At 45.2% G+C, this 24,516-nt stretch overlaps 2 protein-coding genes across 3 annotated transcripts in view; one reads left to right on the top strand and one right to left on the bottom strand.

The window, feature by feature from the left end:
- MYLK4 (myosin light chain kinase family member 4) overlaps positions 1-20,283 on the bottom strand; it is a 265,505-nt gene extending 245,222 nt beyond the window's left edge. Inside the window, exon 1 of the mRNA XM_063923045.1 lies at positions 20,201-20,283. Coding sequence (XP_063779115.1) covers positions 20,201-20,238 — 38 coding nt within the window. The 5' untranslated portion in view covers positions 20,239-20,283. The remainder of the gene's footprint in view (positions 1-20,200) is intronic.
- WRNIP1 (WRN helicase interacting protein 1) overlaps positions 1-24,516 on the top strand; it is a 203,635-nt gene that overhangs the window by 16,128 nt on the left and 162,991 nt on the right. For both annotated transcript variants that reach the window (XM_063923048.1, XM_063923047.1), the window contains 2 exons: positions 4,787-4,978; positions 20,245-20,477. In XM_063923048.1, coding sequence (XP_063779118.1) covers positions 4,787-4,978; positions 20,245-20,477 — 425 coding nt within the window. The remainder of the gene's footprint in view (positions 1-4,786; positions 4,979-20,244; positions 20,478-24,516) is intronic.

The raw sequence follows: 24,516 nt of genomic DNA, 5'->3' as shown, positions 1-24,516 counted from the left end.
AGAAAAGGAATATATTGGTAGGTAATTAAAATCCTATTTTTTTTCACTGCATTGTTATTACTTGCTGAACACATCTGTTAATGCATTTTCTTTTTTTAATAATCAGTAAGCTGCTCTGATTGTCATTTTAAGTGGGGAAATTCAATTAGCCACAATGTTTTCTCATGACTTATTGATCCCCCCCCATTCAGTTATTCCTGATAGGCCGGCGCAAACCACGGCTTGTCGGGATTATGCCTTAGACTGGAGAAGCAAATCCACGAAAACAGACCAGTTTTTGGATGAAAAAGGGGCTGTTTGTCTCGATTAAACACGGGTATCACTGTGTGTGTTTTTAGGAGATACTGTTTTGTTCTTTTCGGGCAACCAAATTAGATAGCCCAAAAACTATACTTGGGCTAGAGGGGGCTAAAGTAAAAAAGCTAATTGGAGAATTCGTTGGAAAGTCTCCCTAGCTACAAGTAGGTAAGCCAATATTTTCTCCATGCCAGATATTATTCAGCAGATGTGAGCCAGAAAAGGGTCCCTGATGTTACTAATGGCTGGCAATCAGACATTGAGTAGCTTTAAGGATTTTCGAGATAGATTATCATGTTTTTCCAACAATTCAATTGGCAATCAACGAGAAAAGAACAAGGGGATTATGGGGATCATCACCTGTAACACAACACTAATATGGTGAGCAACCTCTTCCCAAGCCCACCAGATATGGTGGAAAGAAACCTATGGTCACAACCTCTCCAGCACAAATCTGAAGCAGAACCATATTTTCTTCAGTCTAGTAGGAACAAGGTATCACCTGTAGTAAATCTTATACGCATTATCTTTTACTAACGAGAAGATAGATGGTTTTGAGACCTTTGCCCTTATTGTGGCCCAAGTGTTCTTTTCCGGTGGACAACCCAGATCTGCGCCCCGTGGTATGTCATTGTTTTTTTGTATTGGGTTGTTTTAGTGATGAACAAAAGATCATAGAGAGTAGAGATAATGGAATGGAGTATAGGGAGTGTGAAGATGGCGCCACTGGTGTTTTAGAAGGTGGAGGGAGTGGCTGACCAAAAATACTTAAATATACTTATCTAAAAAGATTAGTTTTTTTTGGCCCTTAGTCCCAGTATGATCTTCCTTATTTTTCGTGCTCGTATGGAAAATACAACACACAAGCAATAATGTGTAGTGATTCTCAGTGTATTGTGTGTCTGATCTATGACAATATTAATACATTTTCAATTTTATTCCGTGATATTTTAAAAACTCCCAACTCTTGGAGACATAAATTTTAAGAAAGGACAAGTGCCTAGTGATGACAGAACTAGGAAGGGATTCAATAATCTCATCTGAAGATGTGCAAATGGGCTGAAAGATTGGTTGTCAAATTTTTTTGTGTAAGGTACCCAGGGGTGTGCATTGGCCAGTGTGAAGGACTACCACCCTAACACCTTTCTTAATCCACGGACAAAAGAAGGGCAAACAATGGCAGGAAGGAACTCCAGGTTGTGCCGGAAAGGAGTAATAGGGGAGGGGTAGGTAGTAGTCCAGTTATAGGTTTTACAATATCCCCATATGAAACAGGAAAAAGCAATATCAGGGTGGAACTGTACTAAGGAGTATATGATAAGAGCAAGCACACCAACAACTGAGGCCAGGGAGGAGACATTGCAGGAGGCCTCCAGAGCAATCCATTGTGGGGCCTGCAGTCCCGCAAACCAGGCTACTGCCTGACTTAGGTTGGCAGCTATGTAGTAAAGCTAAACATCTAGGTACCCCGTCCACCAATGGAGATAGCTCTGTAGAGGTAGAGGAAGCTGGTGCATGATGGTTTCATTTCCAGACTGGTACTTTTATACTGTAATAATAATATTTTTATAGCCATCATTATTTCTTTTGTTTTTAATAAAATGTATAAACCATGGTAGGGGTTACACTGTTAAAAAGTAATAATTACCATAAAAGTTTGGCACTAGCAGTGACTTTTCAGACATATAGTTGTTTGGTATTTGCTGACCGTTTCCTCCCAATGGTTGTTTTTGCTATTAGCTATTTTTTTGTTGATAGGGCTAAATAGTTTGAGTCACTTAAAATTGTGTCTCCCAAAGGGATTTGTGCATGATACATGGGTAATTCAGGCATTTGTTTCTCATGCGGAAACCAACTAGGTAGGAGAAAAAGCCTTGGGTCACTATCAAACATGAATTAGTACAGTAAGAAGTATGACTAATTTAATTATTTTTTTATTGCCCTGACAGTGTAGCATTCAGGGAACAATTAATATAATAATGAAGTTTTAAACAGGGTTTATAAACATGTACACATTAAATAAATATTCCTATGATAAGTACTAATACATTGAATTTATTTCCCATCTTGAAATCATTAGAAAGACTTAAGTTTAGGGTGTCATGGTGCGATGTGGCATTTTATGGTGGCTTGTTGACAAAACAAAGATAATTTGCTCCTTCAAAAATGTTTTCTTTTTTTCAGATTTGTATTCACTGCTGCCTTAAGGTGGATTGTAAGGTTATTTTATGTTCTTACTCTGTAAGAAGTTTGAAAGACAGCAGACAGAAGTGTGAGACATTATCTGGCAGCGTCTCTGATATTCTACTAGTGTTTATGGCACAGCGTGTGCTTTGATATTGTATTTTGTCTTATACAGCCAAGTTTTTTGACAGCATAATCCGTTCCTATATGTTTTTATTGTGTTTAACATACATAATATTTCATTTTGTACAGTGGTGGGTCTATGGGACCTAAATGACTCTCTTTCTTGCTTTTTTTCCATTTATGTGAAATAGGTTTAATAGCCTTTCACCACCTTTAATAGCGTATTCATATTTTTCTATTACTGTGTCTCAAAGCTAGCTCTCAGATCAATCAATTTTCTTCATATCTGGTATATATTTGGTAAAAAAAAGGTAACTTTTAAAGGTTGCTGCTACTGCTCTGTGCCAGTGGCCATTTGCATTGTACTCCTGTTCTTTGTTCACCCTGAAATGTTTTCTCTACTGCACAGTGTGGTGGTTACTGCAATTTCTGGGTGGAGGGGAGATGATGTGTTGGGCAACAAAACAGGTGTAAGGGGGTGGGAAATTATTGAAGCTAGAGGGCTGTCAAATGTACAACATAAAAATAGTTTGTCTTTACAAGGTAAGGTCTTTATAGTCTAGAAGTATAGTGTTCAATACCCTAAAGATGCCCACTTGTGCAATGATTAGACTTGGTAGAAAAGCTTTAATCCAATGTAACAGCGGTCAGTATATGTGACACGCAACCATTAGTGTGAAGAATCCAGAAGCACACAGCTAGAGTATGATGAGGGAGATCCAGATCTTTAGCAGCCATTTGAGTTGCTTTGGAAAGTACCACTTACTTACAGTTTCACAACAGCTGGAGAGCCACTGGTTGGCCAGGCCTGTATTGGGAAATGAAAATATGATGGGTAGTGAACTTGAACAGCTCACTAATGCTGGTTTCAGATCGCAAATGCCGGATCCCACCCGGTAAGAGAAACGTGTCCTTACCGGGTGGGATCCGGCATTTGCGCTCCTTTGATGGCTTTCCGACCCGGCAATATACCGGGTCGGTTGCCATAGCAGCGGGGGGCGCAACAGCAGCAGGGGCGGGGGTGGAGGCGGCGCCGGGAGATGAGCTCAGCTCCTGCGCCGCCTCTGCCTATGCTGTGAATGGGAGCCGTGTCGCATCGGAACGGCTCCCATTCACACTGCGCCTGACCCGGTATTCAACACGGTAATAACCCTTCTTTTTTACCGGGTTGAATTACCGGGTCAGGCGACCCGCTAATTCACCAAAGGAGCTTTCATATCGCACACTGACCCGTTTCGACACTGCAATATGCCGTGTCGATACCGGGTTATTTGTGCGATGTGAAAGGGGCATAAGATTCCTGGTAGCATTCACAGAGGGTTAGTATAATCCCTGTTATTATGGTATGTTTGATTCTGTACTAGATACTGTTAAGAATATTTTTTTAAAGTTAAGATCCCAAAATGTGTAAAGTTTGATATTCAGTGATTATGGAAAATGAGTGTTGTGTCTGCAGGGTAGACTAGACTTGGGCACAGATGTACTAATCCTTGGACAAAAATAAAGTGGAGAGAGATATAGTGGAGAAGTTGCCCATAGCTTCAAACTGTAATTGGTTGCTTTCGGCATTTTCTCCACTTTGTCTCTCTCTGAGGCTTAATACGTCTCCACCTGTAATGACAATTTTTTTTTGGGAGGGGGGGGGGGGGGGTACAGTTATCCCCATCCCTTTTTCGGTGGGTGAAAATGGGCGGATATCGTGATAAATGACCATTGGTCATTATCGTGGTATCCTATCACAGGCCATTTTCACTGGGCAAAAACGGACCCGTAATCGCGCGAAAACACATGGGATTAGGGAGAAGTCCCTGATCCCATGTGTTACCGCGGCTCCAGCAGCCCGCTTATTGGGGATAAGTGACGGCATCGAGGGCAGGAGCCCGCCACATCAGGGCTAATAGGATAGCTCCCGTAAGTACAATTTCCAGCGGTCATTGACCACAGGTAATTGGATACCCCCTTTGTCTGACCTCTTCCATGATTGTCAGAGATGCATGGGAGAGAATGATTGTGTGAAGACAGAGACATTAGAAGAGGCAGAAGTGCTGAGATTGGAAACAGTGAAAAATGGGGGGTAGTAAATGTTGGGGACAGAGGGGGAATTGGAGCGAAAGAGAGAGGGGTAAATGCTGGAGACAAGAGAAAATACATAAAAAAAAAAAACAATTCTTTTACTTTTCAGACGACACTTGCCCACATAATTGCCAAGAATACCAACAAAAACAGTACTCGCTTTGTGACGTTGTCAGCCACAAGTGCCTCCACTAATGACGTGCGTGAGTACATCAAGCAAGCCCAAAATGAGCTGAAACTTTTCAAGAGAAAAACTATCCTATTTGTGGATGAGATCCATCGTTTCAACAAATTGCAACAGGTAAACCAGACCGTGTAAGATCATCCTTGATGTTAAACATACAGTATAATGGGCATTTATTCTCGCCCCTATTCTTGCAACAAGAGAATTGCTCTTTCTGGTGTAGGGCGCTCAAAAAAACCCCAATTGAATTAACCACTAAATGTTTTAAGTTATTCAGCTTTATTATGTTAAAATGAAACTCTTTACCTAAAAACAATTTGACTTTTCTTAAAAAGTTTAATTAAGTTAATTCTGAGTATTGTGACAGTAAATAATTACACTGAATCCTGCTAAAATACTTTGCCCCACGTGTATATGGATAAAAAAACATTTTGTTTTATTGTCTAATATTTTGGTTTGTTTGCTTACAATTCTATAACAAATATATTGTGGCCAATAAAGTTCAAACATTAGAATACAATGGGAGTGACGGCTGCCCAACATAATCTACCAAGCCTTCACTTGTACCGTGTTTTATAGAACTATACTGGTTTAGGGGTATATTCAATAAGAGTCGGATCCATTCCGACATGCAGTTGTCGGAATGGATCCGACAACCCCTATTCAATGGACGGCCAAATCCGACTGTCAGATTTAGCCGTACACAGGATCCTGTCCTGCTGCTGACAGCAGCGGCCAGAGGTGCAGATGGCAGCGGCCGTGAGTGGGATGGCGGCGGGGGGAGCAATGATCGGCAGCCGGATGTGGGGGAACATGTCTGGGGAGGCGCTGCAGGGAGAGAGGTGCCTGCGGGCGGCGGGGGGGAGCAGAGATCGGCGGCTGGCAGGAGGAGCTGGCTGCAGGGGGACATATCAGCAGCAGCGGGGGAGGCGCTGCAGGGTGAGAGGTGCCTAGCCGGGGGACAGTCAGGCACCTCTCTCTCTGCAGCGCCTCCCCCCGCCGGCCGTCGATCTCAGCTCCCCCAGCCACCCGCAGCACCTCTTGTCTCCTCACCTCAATCCAACTTGTTTTCAAAGTCGGATTGAGTTTGTCGGAAAGGGGGCCAAAACCTGTCATATTTGGCCCCATTTCCGACAGAAGCACGTGGATCTGCGGCTATTCTGCTGATTCATGTTTTTTCCGACAAGTCGGGAATTCCAGACTTGTTGGAAAAAATCAGCCCCTATTAAATATGTCGGAACCCCTTCCGACCTATTTCTTTCGGAAGCGACCGTCTTTCCGGCAAGACGGCAGCTTCCGACAGTTATTGAATACAGCCCTATACCAGCAGTTTGAATCCAGTCCTTTTGCACATGTTCCAAAACTTGGGGCCTAATTCAGACCTGATCGCAACAGCAAAGTTTCTCTTACGTCCTAGAGGATGCTGGGGACTCCAAAAGGACCATGGGGTATAGACGGGATCACCAGGAGATTGGGCACACTGAAATGACTTAAACTGGGTGTGAACTGGCTCCTCCCTCTATGCCCCTCCTCCAGACCTCAGTTAGACTTTGTGCCCAGGACTGACTGGACACTCACTAGGGGAGTTCTCCTGAGTTTCTCTGGAAAAGACTTTTGTTAGGTTTTTTATTTTCAGGGAGACCTGCTGGCTACAGGCTCCCTGCAGCGTGGGAGTGAGGGGAGAGAGGCAGACCTACTTCTTAGTTTAAGCGCTCTGCTTCTCGGCTACTGGACACCATTAGCTCCAGAGGGTTCGATCACTTGGTGCACCTAGCTGCTTGTTCCCGGAGCCACGCCGTCACCCCCCTCACTGAAGCCAGAAGAAAGAAGTCGGGTGAGTATGAGAAGGACAGAAGACTTCAGGACGGCAGAAGACTTCAGTAACCAGGTACAGCGCAGCGGTAACGCTGCGCTCCATGCTCCCACACACTATCACTGATGGCACTCACAGGGTGCAGGGCACTGGGGGGGAGGCACCCTTGGCAGCATGTTACTGGGGTCCGGGAGCCGGCAGAAGCCTTTTCGGTGCCTCGGCACCGTTTCGCAGACCCCCGCCGGCATTTTCAAACTTTCAAATCCGGCGGGCTGAAGCGCGCCGGGAAGGGGCGGAGCTTAGCCGCGCGGCTCACAGCGCCATTTTTCTCCTCCACACGCGGCTGAAGGAGACGCTGGCCTTGGACCTCCACGGCTCCTCTCAAGTAACGGGGAGCTAATCGAAGGGGGGGGGAGGCGGCGCAGTTGTGGTGCATTTTCTCTATCGTCCTAAGTGGATGCTGGGGTTCCTGAAAGGACCATGGGGAATAGCGGCTCCGCAGGAGACAGGGCACAAAAGTAAAGCTTTTACAGGTCAGGTGGTGTGTACTGGCTCCTCCCCCTATGACCCTCCTCCAGACTCCAGTTAGATTTTTGTGCCCGGCCGAGAAGGGTGCAATTCTAGGTGGCTCTCATAAAGAGCTGCTTAGAGAGTTTAGCTTAGGTTTTTTATTTTACAGTGATTCCTGCTGGCAACAGGATCACTGCAACGAGGGACAGAGGGGAGAAGAAGTGAACTCACCTGCGTGCAGGATGGATTGGCTTCTTGGCTACTGGACATGAAGCTCCAGAGGGACGATCACAGGTACAGCCTGGATGGTCACCGGAGCCACGCCGCCGGCCCCCTCACAGATGCTGAAGCAAGAAGAGGTCCAGAATCGGCGGCTGAAGACTCCTGCAGTCTTCTTAAGGTAGCGCACAGCACTGCAGCTGTGCGCCATTTTCCTCTCAGCACACTTCACACGGCAGTCACTGAGGGTGCAGGGCGCTGGGGGGGGGGCGCCCTGGGAGGCAAATGAAAACCTTTAAAAAGGCTAAAAATACCTCACATATAGCCCCAGAGGCTATATGGAGATATTTACCCCTGCCTAAATGTACTAAATAGCGGGAGACGAGCCCGCCGAAAAAGGGGCGGGGCCTATCTCCTCAGCACACGGCGCCATTTTCTGTCACAGCTCCGCTGGTCAGGAAGGCTCCCAGGTCTCTCCCCTGCACTGCACTACAGAAACAGGGTATAACAGAGAGGGGGGGCAAAATAAATGGCAATATATTAATATAAAAGCAGCTATAAGGGAGCACTTAATCATAAGGCTATCCCTGTCATATATAGCGCTTTTTGGTGTGTGCTGGCAGACTCTCCCTCTGTCTCCCCAAAGGGCTAGTGGGTCCTGTCTTCGTATAGAGCATTCCCTGTGTGTCTGCTGTGTGTCGGTACGTGTGTGTCGACATGTATGAGGACGTTATTGGTGTGGAGGCGGAGCAATTGCCAAATATGAGGATGTCACCTCCTAGGGGGTCGACACCAGAATGGATGCCTTTATTTGTGGAATTACGGGATAGCGTCAACTCGCTTAAGCAGTCGTTTGCCGACATGAGGCGGCCGGACACTCAATTAGTGCCTGTCCAGGCGCCTCAAACACCGTCAGGGGCTGTAAAACGTCCCTTGCCTCAGTCGGTCGACACAGACCCAGACACAGGCACTGATTCCGGTGGTGAAGGTGACGAATCAACCGTATTTTCCAGAAGGGCCACACGTTATGATTTTGGCAATAAAGGAGATGTTACATTTAGCTGATACTACAGGTACCACTAAACAGGGTATTATGTGGGGTGTGAAAAAACTACCAGTAGTTTTTACCGAATCAGAAGAATTAAATGACGTGTGTGATGAAGCGTGGGGTGCCCCGATAAAAAACTGCTAATTTAAAAGAAGTTATTGGCTTTATACCCTTTCCCGCCAGAGGTTAGGGAGCGCTGGGAAACACCTCCTAGGGTGGACAAAGCGCTAACACGCTTATCAAAACAAGTGGCGTTACCCTCTCCTGAGACGGCCGCACTTAAAGATCCATCAGATAGGAGGATGGAAAATATCCAAAAAGGTATACACACATGCAGGTGTTATACTACGACCAGCTATTGCGACTGCCTGGATGTGCAGTGCTGGGGTAGTTTGGTCAGAGTCCCTGATCGAAAATATTGATACCCTGGACAGGGACAATATTTTACTGTCGTTAGAACAAATAAAGGATGCATTTCTTTATATGCGTGATGCACAGAGAGATATCTGCACACTGGCATCACGGGTAAGTGCTATGTCCATTTCGGCCAGAAGAGCTTTATGGACACGACAGTGGACAGGCGATGCGTAGAGGAGTTATTTGGGGTCGGTCTATCGGATTTGGTGGCCACGGCTACGGCCGGGAAATCCACCTTTCTACCTCAAGTCACTCCCCAACAGAAAAAGGCACCGACCTTTCAACCGCAGCCCTTTCGTTCCTTTAAAAATAAGAGAGCAAAGGGCTATTCATATCTGCCACGAGGCAGAGGACGAGGGAAGAGACAGCAACAGGCAGCTCCTTCCCAGGAACAGAAGCCCTCCCCGGCTTCTACAAAAGCCTCAGCATGACGCTGGGGCTTCGCAAGCGGACTCGGGGGCGGTAGGCGGTCGTCTCAAGAATTACAGCGCGCAGTGGGCTCACTCGCAGGTAAATCCCTGGATCCTGCAGATAATATCTCAGGGGTACAGGTTGAAATTAGAGACAGAGCCACCTCGCCGTTTCCTGAAGTCTGCTTTACCAACGTCCCCCTCAGAAAGGGAGACGGTTTTGGAAGCCATTCACAAGCTGTATTCTCAGCAGGTGATAGTCAAGGTACCTCTTCTACAACAAGGGAAGGGGTATTATTCCACTCTTTTTGTGGTACCGAAGCCGGATGGCTCGGTAAGGCCTATTCTAAATCTGAAGTCCTTGAACCTGTACATAAAGAAGTTCAGGTTCAAGATGGAGTCACTCAGAGCAGTGATAGCGAACCTGGAAGAAGGGGACTTTATGGTATCCTTGGACATCAAGGATGCGTATCTCCACGTTCCAATTACCCCTCACACCAGGGGTACCTCAGGTTCGTTGTACAAAACTGTCACTATCAGTTTCAGACGCTGCCGTTTGGTTTGTCCACGGCACCTCGGGTCTTTACAAAGGTAATGGCCGAGATAATATTTCTTCTTCGAAGAAAAGGCGTATTAATTATCCCATACTTGGACGATCTCCTAATAAGGGCAAGGTCCAGAGAACAGCTAGAGATGGGTTTAGCACTATCTCAAGAGGTGCTAAAGCAGCACGGATGGATTCTGAATATTCCAAAATCCAAATTAATGCCGACAACTCGTCTGCTGTTCCTGGGGATGATTCTGGACACAGTTCAGAAAAAGGTTTTTCTTCCCGAAGAAAAAGCCAAGGAGTTATCTGACCTGGTCAGGAACCTCCTAAAACCAGGAAAGGTGTCTGTACATCAATGCACAAGAGTCCTGGGAAAAAATGGTAGCTTCTTACGAAGCAATCCCTTTCGGCAGATTCCATGCAAAGGGATCTGTTGGACAAATGGTCAGGGTCGCATCTTCAGATGCACCTGCGGATAACCCTGTCGCCGAGGACAAGGGTATCCCTTCTGTGGTGGTTGCAGGAGGCTCATCTATTGGAGGGCCGCAGATTCGGCATGCAGGATTGGATCCTGGTGACCACGGATGCCAGCCTGAGAGGCTGGGGAGCAGTCACACAGGGAAGAAATTTCCAGGGAGTGTGGTCGAGCCTGAAAAAGTCTCTTCACATAAGCATTCTGGAACTAAGAGCAATCTACAATGCTCTAAGCCAGGCGGAACCTCTGCTTCAAGGAAGACCGGTGTTGATCCAGTCGGACAACATCACGGCAGTCGCCCATGTAAACAGACAGGGTGGCACAAGAAGCAGGAGGGCAATGGCAGAAGCTGCCAGGATCCTTCGCTGGGCGGAGAATCACGTGATAGCACTGTCAGCAGTATTCATCCCGGGCGTGGACAACTGGGAAGCAGACTTCCTCAGCAGACACGACCTTCACCCGGGAGAGTGGGGACTTCATCCAGAAGTTTTCCACATGCTATTAAACCGTTGGGTAAAACCAATGGTGGACATGATGGCGTCTCGCCTCAACAAAACACTGGACAGGTATTGCGCCAGGTCAAGAGATCTGCAGGCAATAGCTGTGGACGCGCTGGTAACACCTTGGGTGTACCAGTCGGTATATGTGTTTCCTCCTCTGCCTCTCATACCAAAGGTATTGAGGATTATACGGCAAAGAGGAGTAAGACTAGTGGCTCCGGATTGGCCAAGAAGGACTTGGTACCCGGAACTTCAAGAGATGGTCACGGACGATCCGTGGCCTCTACTTCTGAGAAGGGACCTGCTTCAGCAGGGTCCTTGTCTTTTTCAAGACTTACCGCGGCTGCGTTTGACGGCATGGCGTTTGAATGCCAGATCCTAAAAGGAAAAGGCATTCCAGAAGAAGTCATTCCTACCTTGATAAAGGCAAGGAAGGAAGTCACCGCGAAGCATTATCGTCTTATTTGGCGAAAATATGTTGCGTGGTGCGAGCAGCGGAGTGCTCCGATGGAGGAATTTCAACTGGGTCGTTTTCCTACATTTCCTGCAATCAGGATTGTCTATGGGTCTCAAATTGGGATCTATTAAGGTTCAAATTTCGGCCCTATCAATATTCTTCCAAAAAGAATTGGCCTCAGTCCCTGAGGTCCAGATTTTTATCAAAGGAGTACTGCATATACAGCCTCCTGTGGTGCCTAAGGTGGCACCGTGGGATCTAAATGTAGTTTAGATTTCCTCAAATCCAATTGGTTTGAACCACTAAAGAATGTGGATTTGAAATATCTCACATGGAAAGTGACTATGTTACTGGCCCTGGCTTCGGCCGGGAGAGTATCTGAACTGGCGGCTTTGTTTTATAAAAGCCCTTATTTAATTTTCCATTCGACATAGGGCAGAGCTGCGGACGCGTCCGCATTTTCTCCCTAAGGTGGTATCAGCGTTTCACCTGAACCAGCCTATTGTAGTGCCTGCGGCTACAGACGACTTGAAGGACTCCAAGTTGTTGGACGTTGTCAGAGCCTTAAAAATATACATTTAAAGGACGGCTGGAGTCAGAAAATCTGACTCGCTGTTTATACTGTATGCACCCAACAAGTTGGGTGCACCTGCTTCTAAGCAGTCGATTGCTCGTTGGATTTGTAACAAAATTCAACTTGTACATTCTGTGGCAGGCCTGCCACAGCCTAAATCTGTTAAGGCCCATTCCGCAAGGAAGGTGGGCTCATCTTGGGCGGCTGCCCGAGGGGTCTCGGCATTACAACTCTGCCGAGCAGCTACGTGGTCAGGGGAGAACACGTTTGTAAATTTTTACAAATTTGATACCCTGGCAAAGGAGGACCTGGAGTTCTCTCATTCGGTGCTGCAGAGTCATCCGCACTCTCCCGCCCGTTTGGGAGCTTTGGTATACTCCCCATGGTCCTTTCAGGAACCCCAGCATCCACTTAGGACGATAGAGAAAATAAGAATTTACTTACCGATAATTCTATTTCTCGGAGTCCGTAGTGGATGCTGGGCGCCCATCCCAAGTGCGGATTATCTGCAATACTTGTACATAGTTATTGTTAACTAATTCGGGTTATTGTTTAGGAAGCCATCTTTCAGAGGCTCCTCTGTTATCATACTGTTAACTGGGTTTAGATCACAAGTTGTACGGTGTGATTGGTGTGGCTGGTATGAGTCTTACCCGGGATTCAAAATCCTCCCTTATTGTGTACGCTCGTCCGGGCACAGTACCTAACTGGAGTCTGGAGGAGGGTCATAGGGGGAGGAGCCAGTACACACCACCTGACCTGTAAAAGCTTTACTTTTGTGCCCTGTCTCCTGCGGAGCCGCTATTCCCCATGGTCCTTTCAGGAACCCCAGCATCCACTACGGACTCCGAGAAATAGAATTATCGGTAAGTAAATTCTTATTTTTACTATAGTTTAGGCAGCGCTGGTCAAATATATCCCTTGAAGGGATATTGGGGCGCTGGGGTGTGAGCTGGCATACTCCCTCTGTGTCCTCTATCTGGGCTTCATTGTGGGCCTGTCCCCTAGCTGAGACATTCTGTGTGTGTGTCGATTATATGTGTCGGCATGTCTGAGGCTGAATGTTATTCACCAGAGGAGGTTGCTGGGGGAGCGGATGCGGGTCTAGATTTGGGCTTTGGGCCTGTCGGCGCAGCCGACACCTGATTTACTCACATTGCTAAGTACAATCAATACTAATGCAGCTTCTTTATCTAAGAGGTTGGATAAGTCTGAGTCACAGACGCAGGTGTGGAAAAAGTCCATAGAGGAGGCTTTGTCTCAGGTGCAGATCCCACCGGGATCGCAAAAGCGGCCATTTACTCAAGTGGTAGATACTGATACCGACACGGACTCTGATTCCGAGGTCGATTTCACTGAGGCTGCTTTGCATCCACGTTTAGTGAAGAGTATTCAATACATGATTGTGGCTATAAAAGATGTTTTACACATTTCTGATGAACCGGCGGTGCAGGAAACAAGGATTTGCTTCTTCAAAGGGAAAAAACCTGAGGTGAAGTTTCCCCCCTCTCATGAAATGAATACTCTTTGTGAAAAGGCTTGGGAGTCGCTGGATAAGAGGTGGCAGATTCCCAAGAGGATTTATATGGCGTATCCTTTCCCCTCTGAGGACAGGGAAAAATGGGAGTCGTCTCCAAATGTTGACAAAGCTCTTTCTCGTTTGTCTAAGAAAGTGGCGCTTCCGTCGCCTGACACGGCAGCTCTCAAGGATCCGGCGGATCGCAAGCTGGAGACGTCTCTGAAGTCCATTTTTGCTAATTCGGGTGCATTGCTCAGACCTGCGGTGGCGTCTGTATGGGTGAGTAGTGCTATTGCTAAATGGGCTGATAATTTAGCTGCTGATATGGATACCCTTGATAAAGATAATGTTCTTTTGACTCTTGGTTATATCAAGGACGCTGCAGATTACCTGAAGAATGCGGCGAGGGATGTTTGTCTCTTGGGATCAAGAGCCAATGCCATGTCAATATCGGCAAGGAGGGCGTTGTGGATCCATCAATGGAATGCTGATGCCGACTCCAAGAGAGCTATGGAAGCTTTACCCTTCAAAGGTAATGTCTTGGCGGGTAAGTCCTCTTTTCTTCCCTATGTTCCCACACAACACAAAGGCACCACATCAGCAGATGCAGTCCTTTCGTCCCAATAAATACAGGCGTGGAAAAGGTTCGTCCTTCCTCGCTTCTAAGGGTAAAGGAAGGGGAAGGAAGTCGCCTGCCGTGTCCGGCGCCCAGGACCAAAAGTCCTTCCCGGCCTCTACCAAGTCCACCGCATGACGCTGGGGCTTCCCTGGGAGAGTCCGGACCGGTGGGGGGCCGTCTGCGAGTCTTCAGTCAGGTCTGGATTCAATCAGACCTGGATCCTTGGGTCCTAAAGATTGTGTCTCAGGGATTCAAACTGGAGTTTCGGGAGGTGCCCCCTCACCGGTTATAATTTCGGCCTTACCAGTGTCTCTTCCGCACAGGGAGCTGGTGCTGGCAGCGATACAGAAATTGTGTCAACAGAGGGTCATTGTTCCTGTTCCCCCGTCACAACGGGGGGAGGGGTTCTACTCGAGCCTATTCGTTGTGCCGAAACCAGACAGTTCGGTCAGACCGATTCTGAATCTAAAATCCCTCAATCCATACTTGAAAGTTTTCAAGTTCATGATGGAATCTCTTCGAGCTGTGATTTCCAGCCTAGAAGGGGGGGATTTTATGGCGTCAGTCGACATAAAGGATGCCTACTTACACGTCCCGATATTTCCTTCGCATCAAGCCTTCCTCATGTTTGCGATACAGGATTCTCATTACCAATTTCAGACGTTGCCGTTTGGGCTTTCCACGGCCCCGAGGATTTTCACCAAGGTCATGGCAGAAATGATGGTTCTCCTTCGCAAGCAAGGGGTTACAATTATCCCGTACTTGGACGATCTCCTGAAAAAGGTGAGGTCCAAGGATCGGTTGCTGAGGAGTGTAAATTTGGTGCTGTCGGTGCTGCAACAGCATGTTTGGGTGCTAAATTTGCCGAAATCTCAGTTGATTCGGACCACTCGGCTGTCTTTTCTGGGCATGATTCTGGACACGGAGTTACGGAGAGTATTTCTTCCAGTAGAAAAAGCTCTAGAACTGCAGTCGATGGTCAGGGAACTTCTGAGGCCGACGAGTGTGTCCATCCATCACTGTACTCGGATTCTGGGGAAAATGGTTGCGGCGTACAAAGCCATTCCGTTTGGCAGGTTTCATGCCCGGGTGTTTCAGTGGGACTTGCTGAGCAAATGGTCTGGGTCTCATCTGCACATGCACCGGAAGATAAGTCTATCTCCCAGAGCCAGAATTTCTCTCCTGTGGTGGCTACAAAGTTCTCACCTCCTAGAAGGACGCCGGTTCGGTATCCTGGACTGGGTACTTCTGACAACAGATGCAAGTCTCCGGGGCTGGGGTGCAGTCACCCAAGGAAGAAACTTCCAGGGGAGATGGTCGCTCCAGTAAGCGTGTCTCCACATAAATGTTCTCGAGTTAAAAGCCATTTACAACGGCCTGCTACAAGCAAGAAGCCTTCTTCAGGGTCGATCTGTCCTGGTACAGTCAGACAACATCACAGCGGTGGCACATATAAACTGTCAAGGCGGTACAAGGAATAGATCGGCAATGGCGGAGGCCATAAGAATCCTTCGCTGGGCGGAACAACACGTGAGCGCCCTGTCAGCAGTCTTCCTACCGGGAGTGGACAACTGGGAAGCGGATTTCCTCAGCAGACACGATCTCCATCCGGGAGAGTGGCTCTTCACCAAGAGGTGTTTGCGGAGGTGACGAAGCGTTGGGGAATTCCGTTGATCGACATGATGGCGTCTCGTCTCAACAAGAAGCTCCCGCTGTATTGTTCCAGGTCAAGGGACCCCCAAGCCAGTGCGGTGTCTCCGTGGGTGTTCAAGTCGGTGTATGTGTTCCCTCCACTTCCTCTCATTCCAAAGGTACTGGGGATCATTCGTCGAACAAGGGTTCAGGCGATTCTCGTCGTTCCAGATTGGCCAAGAAGGGCCTGGTACCCGGATCTTCAGGAATTACTGGTGGAAGATCCTTGGCCGCTTCCTCTAAGAGTGGACCTGTTGTTGCAGGGTCCATGCGTGTTTCCAGACTTACCGCGGCTGCGTTTGACGGCATGGAAGTTGAGCGCCAGATCTTAGCTCGTAAGGGTATTCCCGGGGAGGTCATTCCTACTCTCATTAAGGCTAGGAAGGAGGTTACGGCGAAACATTATCACCGTATTTGGAGGAAATATGTTTCCTGGTGTGAGACTAAGATGGCTCTGGCGGAAGATTTTCATTTGGGTCGTTTTCTCCACTTTTTGCAGGCAGGTGTAGATGCAGGCCTGAAATTGGGCTCCATCAAAGTGCAGATTTCGGCATTGTCTATTTTCTTTCAAAAGGAATTAGCTGTCCCCCCAGAGGTTCAGACGTTTGTGAAAGGAGTATTGCATATAAAACCTCTGTTTGTGCCTCCTGTGGCTCCATGGGATCTTGACGTGGTCTTACAGTTTCTCATGTCTTCCTGGTTTGAACCTTTGCGTAAGGTTGAGTTGAAGTTTCTCACCTGGAAGGTAGTCATGCTGTTGGCGCTGGCGTCTGCCAGGCGAGTGTTAGAGTTGGCGGCCTTATCTCATAAGAGCCTGTACTTGATTTTTCATTCGGATAGGGCAGAATTGAGGACTCGTCAACAATTTTTACCGAAGGTGGTGTCTTCGTTTTACATTAACCAACCTATTGTGGTGCCGGTGGCTACGGATGCTGTGGCAGTTCCAAAGTCTCTGGATGTCGTGAGAGCTTTGAAGATCTACGTCGCCCGGATAGCTGTTGCCAGGAAAACTGAGGCGCTGTTTGTCCTGTATGCTTCTAACAAGATTGGTCATCCTGCTTCAAAACAGACTATTGCACGCTGGATTTGTAGTACGATTCAGCAGGCTCATTCTTCGGCCGGGCTACCGGTGCCGAAGTCAGTAAAAGCCCATTCTACCAGGAAAGTGGGCTCGTCTTGTGCGGCTGCCCGAGGCGTCTCGGCTTTACAGCTTTGCCGAGCGGCAACCTGCTCGGGTTCAAACACTTTTGCTAAGTTCTATAAGTTTGATACCCTGGCTGATGAGGACCTTGCGTTTGCTCAGTCGGTGCTGCAGAGTCGTCCGCACTCTCCCGCCCGGTCTGGAGCTTTGGTATAAACCCCATGGTCCTTTTGGAGTCCCCAGCATCCTCTAGGACGTAAGAGAAAATAGGATTTTGGTACTTACCGGTAAATCCTTTTCTCCTAGTCCGTAGAGGATGCTGGGCGCCCATCCCAGTGCGGACTGTTACTTGCAGTGTATTCTTGTTGGTTAACTTGGTTTATACACGGGGTGTGTATTTCTGGTTTTCAGCTTGTTGCTTTTGTTAATTCATACTGTTATCTGGTTTACTGTTACTCCGGTTGTACGGTATGTTTGTGGTGTGGGCTGGTATGTTTGTAGCCCTTAGATTACACAAAAATCCTTTCCTCGAAATGTCCGTCTCTCCTGGGCACAGTTCCTATAACTGGGGTCTGGAGGAGGGGCATAGAGGGAGGAGCCAGTTCGCACCCAGTTTAAGTCTTTTCAGTGTGCCCAAGCTCCTGCGGATCCCGTCTATTCCCCATGGTCCTTTTGGAGTCCCCAGCATCCTCTACGGACTAGGAGAAAAGGATTTACCGGTAAGTACCAAAATCCTATTTTTTCTCTAAAGGGCAAAATCATGTGCACTGCAGGTGCGGCAGATATAACATGTGCAGAGAGAGTTAGATTTGGGTGGGGTGTGTTCAAACTTAAAACTAAATTGCGGTGTAAAAATAAAGCAGCCAGTATTTACCCTGCACAGAAACAAAATAACCCACCCAAATCTAACGCTCTCTGTACTTGTTATAGCTGCCCCGACTGCACTGCACGTGCTTTTGCCCATTAGAGAAAGAATTTGCTTTTGCGATCAGATTTGAATTAGGCCCTTGGTCCTTAACCACTTGCCTGGCATGGTCGCATCAGATGCGACCATGCCTGCAAATGCTTTATCTGACCTGGTCGCACAGGATGCGACCAGTCAGATAAACTGTGTTAGCAGCGTCAGGGAAGGGAAACTTCCCTTCGCTGCTGCTGTCAGTGGGACCGGAAAGGTCCCTCTGCTTCCCTGCACCCAGCCCCCAGTGTTGCCATGCTGCCAATCATTGCTGATCGGTCAGCACGGCAGGATCACCCACCTCCAGCGGCTGGGAAGTGTAAATCATTGTCCCTAAGCCACCCCTAGACCCCCCCCTCCCCCTGTGTACCTGGCAGCTGTCCGGGCTCTAAAAACTAAAGTCGCGATGGTCACGGTGTTCTCGATCAATGTTTGGGGAAAAAAAGAACGTTCAAAATAAAAAAATAAATATCTAAAAAAAATTATTTTGGATAGGGTTAAATTCATGTTCTTCACTTAATTCATTCATAAAAAAAAAAACAGACAAGTTCTGAGCGTTTTTTTTGGGGGGAAAAAAAATCATCAGTTAAGTGGTTAAAGCGCCAGACCAAGTTTTAAGGATATAACTGTATATATACTTGAGCACAAGTGACTTAATAGTGCCTCAGTCAAGTTGATTTAACCATCTGTGCTCAACGATGGATAGCCTTAAAACCTGGACTATTAGGGTGCATTAAGTACTGATTTGGGAACCTGTGCATAAGGACTCGATTCATATTACTGGTTAAAACAGTATATATTAAGAGTTTGGGAACCGCAGCCTTATTGCAATGTAGGCATCCTCTTCATTCAAGTGCAAAATGACTCTCCTGGTTTCTTTGTTGTCTCAACATATTGCTCCAAAAACCATGTGCATATATTATTTATTATTTATTACCAGTTATTTATATAGCACACACATATTCCACAGCACTTTACAGAGACTATTTGCCCATATATAATATGACTATCTTTATTTATTAGAACATTGTTTGGTTAGATAATATTTCAGACATAATGTGCATAACACTTTTAAATATAGTAGATAAATACAACACGTGTAGCAACAAGCAGTTAAAAATCCCAAAAGATGATGGTATAACATCGCTGCATTCAGCCCCTCTATACAAAGAAGTGACGCACAGTTACAGTACATTGGTACTAGTAGTGAAAGTGATGTGTGAGCTGTCAGTATCCTCTTAAGTTAGCCTACTGTAGCCTTTTTGTGTCATGTATTATGTTTGTATTCTGTTATTCGGTTTTGTCTGTTCTCAAATTAAACTTTCTGTTTTCTCACCCAGGTATACAGACATGTTTCAACTATTTTCTTACTTTTTGTAAACCATGTAACATAAAATGTGATACTTTGTGCATACATACTTTGTGAGTAATATAGATGCATCTTAATGGCAGAAAGCCACAAATATGAATTGAGTCAGATGTAACACTAGAATACATGCCAAGTTCACTGTAGATTGGATTGTTGGTATACAGGTCTAAAACATTTGCTTCATAGTGTATCTACCAATGTTATGTTTACAGAATTCCTTATTCTTCCTAAAATGTAAATATTCTAACAGAAGGGATTGGGTTGTGGGGGGGAAGGGGGGGTATTTATCAAAGCTCGGAGAGAGTGATCTTAAGTACCAACCAATTTAGCAGGCTATGTTTAAAAAAAAAAAATGCCGGAGCTGACTGGTTGGTACTTTATCTCTCACAATTTTATCTCTCTCCAAGCTTTGATAAATACCCCCTAATTCTGATATTGTGGTGATAAGTTTCTAACATTTTGCTTGTTTTATGTTTGGATGGAGAGCACTCATCATGAGCAATTTGTTTTGTTCTTTGTACAATTTTCAATGCAGTGGTTCAAATTCATGAAATGTTAGAGAAAATCATCTCAAAATCAGTTGCTTTTATTCTTTTATCACTGTAAAATTCTGATTCTAGATTAATTATTATATAAAACAATTAGTAGAAGTATAACGTATACAGATGCCGGCACAATCCAGTTTAAACAACAACAGCACATGCAGATAGGTTACAAGGATGGTAGAAGGGTCTGTGTTATGTGGGAGAAATAGAAATGGTTGTAAATTATTTCTTAGGTTATGAACTAGCTGATATGGATGCTAGCAGTCTATCAGCCACTTAACATTGCTTTGTTACATGTGCATGGAAGCTTAGGAAGCAACATATAAAGAGGAGAGATTTTAACATATTTTAAATCTCTTCATTTTATAGCTATGTGCATTATCATATAGCCTCTTATATATTTGCTCCTATCCATGTAATAATAATTAAAACCTGATTTTACCTTTTCACTTGATGAGAATTCAGTAATTCACATTAGCAGAGATTAAGGTTTGTGGTTGCAATTGTTTGGCCTGTGTATACTCACTCAGGATAGTTGAGATGCTCTTTCTGCTTCCCTCCCATTCCCAGGACACTTTTCTGCCACACGTGGAGTGTGGTACAATCACTCTTATTGGAGCAACAACAGAAAACCCTTCTTTCCAGGTGAATAATGCTTTGCTAAGCCGCTGTAGAGTTATTGTCCTGGAGAAGATCTCTGTGGAAGCGATGGAGGCTATCTTAATGCGAGCTGTGAACTCCTTGGGAATCAAGGTTCTAGGAGAGGATGAGAAGGCTGATTGCAGCAGCAGTGATGCATCAGAGTAAGTAGTGGAGCAACAGGCAGGCATTGGTACACAAAAAAAGAAGAGTGATCTGTCAAGTGGACTAGAAAGGGGAGGGTGCAGGGGAGGGAGATTCAGCAGCAACTTGTTACAGCAGACTAAACGTGTGCACACTAAATGCATAGTCTGATTTACACCTAAATCACACAATGTTCTAGTTTCTTCTCCTTTTTGCTATTGCCTTCCTAAATGGTAATTACTTTGTTTTTTCTGTTTATTCATTTCCCATTAAGTTACACGTTCTTTATGAAAGATAAGGCTCTTTTTTAAGTAGTTTTGAACTAGTTATAAGTTAAGTTAAATTAAATCAATTCGTAAAATATGCTATTTTTTATATTTCTACCTATGATAGTTTTATTATATAATTGTCAGTCCCCAGTAATATGTCTTGAAATAAGTTTGTCTCCGTTATTTATATACCCTAAATCTGAATTTACCTGTGGATTTGGGAAGGGTATAAAGGCTGTGTTTTTTTTTTTTTTTCCCTTTTATTGATCTTTCTATTTCACTTTAGGTGTATCAAACAGTATGTCATACTAGACCTTGTGGAACACTGCAATTACCTTTTAATGTTTATAGCACCTATGTGTTCCAACTGTTGCTGACTTAATGTATCAACTAGACCATTATTAAGAAATGTGTATTTTTTTTTCCATTTAAAATTCAAAACGACGGTACCCTTCCATCTTATTCACACAGCTTTCGTATATATTTAAATAAAATACACAAAGATGTAGGGAATTAAAAACATGAGGAAACACCACACCTTATGGGGCTAATGCAAAATTGAACGTATACCTATTTGTGGAGCGTAAATTCGCATTTGTCATGCTAAATAAATCAGTTATACAGTACCTGATTTTGGCAAATTGATCTTTGACCGATGAGGTGGATGTAGGGTGGGAAGACGTGTTCTCATGTAGGCAATGTTGAGAACGTGTACACACAAATGAGACCCATGCAGTGCAGCATGTAAGTACCAGGTGTATGTGCTGCACTCTGATGCTGATGACTAGAAGTAAACAGGTTCATATGCTGCTTTCAAAGCAACAGATGTGTCACACTTCAGACTTTTAAAACCACTTTATTACCTATGCAATGTCTGTCCTGGCTGGCGCAGAGGTCCGTGTGCACTGTGTCCACACAACGCTCCCAGAGGTCCGCCGGCGCTGATCCCACATCGCTGTCTTCCATTGTTTCAGTGTTCATTCTCCATTGTGCTCACTTCCTGGTGTTTGGGCCTAGTCAGAGTTTCCCTCCAAGTCTGCCATCTTGGATTCCATCAGCTGATCTTCCATTGCCCAATCCCGGAGCTCCTTTCGTCAGCTGAACGCAGCATCCACTAAAGCTATACTCTATATAGTATAAAGGGATTACCAATTCGCCAGCACAACAGTCTCTTTTCAGGAAGTGCAGCTCTGTGCTGAGCTCCTCTATTCTAGTGACTTTGCTTGATCCAGTTCTGGTCTGGTGATTTCCAAGTTACAAGTATTTCTGCAATTACATCTGCATCACTCAGGACTCTCCCGTGTCAAGATTCCGGATCCAGCCCGGTCAGCACTCCAGTCCATTCCGGCTACATTCTGGTCTCCTTTGCTATATGAACTGTTTCTTTTCTTTAGGACTTCCAATGTCATCATTCCAGATCCAGTCCGGTCAGCACTTTAGTCCACTCCGGTTCCAGTCCAGCCTGCTTTCTGGTTCTATTCCGGTCACCATTCCAGTTCTATTCCGGTTATCGTTCCGGTTCCATTCCTGTTCTATTCAGGTCATCTTCCAGTCACTGGTATCTTCATTTTTACTTACAGGATCTGCAGTGATCCACAGACTCTATTCTTTTAATAAAGTTTTAATCATGTTACATCTGCTTTTGGGGTTATCACTGCTATAACACCAATGGTTCTTCTGAATACATGTTACAAGTTCCATTATTCATACCTGGTTAAAGCCCCCTTGCTTCATTCACACTCCCTCCGTGCCTAGTTCTGAACACAGAAGCCTGCCCAAGCCAAACCCAACTCTCAGACTTGACAAGTTGCTTACAGTACACCTGTCCATATATGCAGAATAGCTTAGTTTTCTGTGTTGCATATTTTACAGTACATTTACTGGGCAAGTACAATAACATAAATGATCTATTTGCTTTCAATGTGTATCGTGTACATTGAATGAATCTTAATAGGTCTATGAATTTCTGCACTCTGCCGTTCTACCTTTATCATTTATTCTGAGACCGCATTAAATGGTGATAATGGCAGGTACAAATGCTCAACCTTTAAAAGACCCACAGTGTCAGTCTCAGCCTTCCAGATGCTTGAATACAGTGCTCAATGATGGCATGTTCACAATGCAGCAGTTTACCAGCACTTCAGCAGTAAGGGTCTGATTCAGAGGTGAACAACCGCTAAAGTGAATGTATGCTGATACCACAGCCAATACGCTTCCTGCTAAGGTGCTCACCGTCAGTGGGTCTGATCTGTGGAGCGTTGAAAGTCGCACCATTGAGCAGTCATTGGCTGTACCCTGACGCCGATATGCCCAACAACATGCTCACCTGTCTCTCCTGATACCACTACTGTAGCTACAGTGCTGCTTAGTTCTTAGCAATTCTGTTGCTATTGTATAGCCCATGTCATAGGAGCCATACCATTGATATGTTTACTTACAATGCTATGAATAACTGATGTGCTGGCTACCTAGTGAATCATAGCTGTACTGATTTATAGGTCACTCACTGCTACAGTTTCCAATAGAACAGTGAGACCTAAGCTTTTTTTTCTGGTATTTCTTGATATGTCATAATTATTATGTGGAGAATGAAAAAATTCCATAAAAATCTCCCCACCTGCACATTATAAAAAGCCATCACTAAATGGCCATAGCTGGGATTTCCATTTCACCCCAACCAATCATAAGTGATTTAAAATGCTGTCTATTAGTGAAAATTGGTTCTGTTTAATTCTAGTTTGGATTAGTGTTGAGGATTTTTAAGGCGCGAGTACAGTTTTCTTTTTGTTCAATTGATTGTCATTTAAAAAAATGAATCTGTTCTTTACTCTTTTGATCTAATTGGTAGGGGTCTTAAGTGTGATCACTGGCATGGCAAAATGACCACTTAAGTGGTTCCAATTTTGTTAAATACCCTGGACACTTAACTTCAAGATGCCATCCTTCTCCCATGGAGACACCAGCCCTATTTTTGGCTGATTTCTACTTAAGCAACAGCGTGCCTGTTTTGTAAACTATTTTTTATGTGATGCATCTGTGGTGTCAGCATAAGTAACTTAGTGACTTGGCGTTCTCTGCTGTTTGGCCACCTGTATGTTTTTTTTTTTTCTGCAACTGATTGACGGTTACCTCTGCTCAGACCACAAATATCAATTCATTCATTTAACACAGGACGCTAACAGTAATTTACTTCACAAAGCCCAGTTCATAGCATTATTTTCTCAAAGTACCGTATGGTGTCAGAAAAATATTTTCTGAGATTTCAGTATTGTGCTTTTGAAACTACAGTACATTTAACATAATGTGATGCTTCATAAATTGAGCAGCACGTAGAAGAGTAAGGATATCACTCGGTGATAGAAGCCAATTTGACACATGCTACTGTACTTCTGTAATAGCAGCTTACACATGAGCTGCCACTAGAGCCAGATAATGCTAGCGCTAGTCTGCAGGGTAGACTGTATTCTAACTCATAAAGGCACACAAAATATAAACTGTCATTTAAATGAATTGTTTTCTTTTGACTATAAAACTCAAAATAATTTTTTTTGAGGCATAATTGCATTAATACAAAATATGCAACTGTTACCTCAAAAAGTGCCAGGCCTATATTATAATTTATTCTTGCACCCCATTACAGGTCTCTACTATCTTCCACCATTACGATCTAATCATTATTTCTCTGACGTCCTAGTGGATGCTGGGTACTCCGTAAGGACCATGGGGAATAGACGGGCTCCGCAGGAGACTGGGCACTCTTTAAAGAAAGATTAGGTACTACATCTGGTGT

Source organism: Pseudophryne corroboree, chromosome 5, assembly GCF_028390025.1.
Source record: "Pseudophryne corroboree isolate aPseCor3 chromosome 5, aPseCor3.hap2, whole genome shotgun sequence".
Lineage (NCBI taxonomy): Eukaryota > Metazoa > Chordata > Amphibia > Anura > Myobatrachidae > Pseudophryne > Pseudophryne corroboree.
The sequence above is the reverse complement of the archived record's forward strand: the minus strand, read 5'-3'. Positions and strand labels throughout refer to the sequence as shown.